The sequence below is a fragment of the Nestor notabilis genome, unplaced genomic scaffold (genome assembly GCF_000696875.1).
Source record: "Nestor notabilis isolate BGI_N333 unplaced genomic scaffold, ASM69687v1 scaffold20071, whole genome shotgun sequence".
Taxonomy (NCBI): domain Eukaryota; kingdom Metazoa; phylum Chordata; class Aves; order Psittaciformes; family Psittacidae; genus Nestor; species Nestor notabilis.
The window spans coordinates 3,071-3,324 of record NW_009913591.1 but is presented as its reverse complement, the minus strand read 5'-3'; the positions used below and the strand labels follow the sequence as shown (position 1 = coordinate 3,324).

At 64.6% G+C, this 254-nt stretch overlaps 1 protein-coding gene across 1 annotated transcript in view; it reads right to left on the bottom strand.

The window, feature by feature from the left end:
- Positions 1–71: 71 nt before the first annotated feature.
- LOC104412526 (exostosin-1-like) overlaps positions 72–254 on the bottom strand; it is a gene marked incomplete at its 5' end in the record, with an annotated part of 2,925 nt that continues 2,742 nt past the window's right edge. Inside the window, 1 exon segment of the mRNA XM_010023268.1 lies at positions 72–209. Within this exon segment, the coding sequence (XP_010021570.1) occupies positions 72–209 (138 nt within the window).

The following is a 254-nucleotide window of genomic DNA, read 5'->3' as shown; positions in this document are numbered from 1 at the left end:
GGAGGGCTCCATGCACCAGGAATGGGACACCCGGAGCCGGCCCTGGCCCCAACCCAAATCCCCAGCAGCCCTCAGGGTTTATCCAAGTGTGGGTACTTCTTGCGCAGGATGGAGACCTGGTCCTTGAAGAGGACGGGGTCGAGGCGCAGCTGGGAGGACACGAGGGGCATGTAGCCAAACCAGTCCACCAACTGGTTCAGGCAGTCCTGCTGCGGGGAGAAATCCCGACCACCGGCTGCGCACAGCCCCCGTCC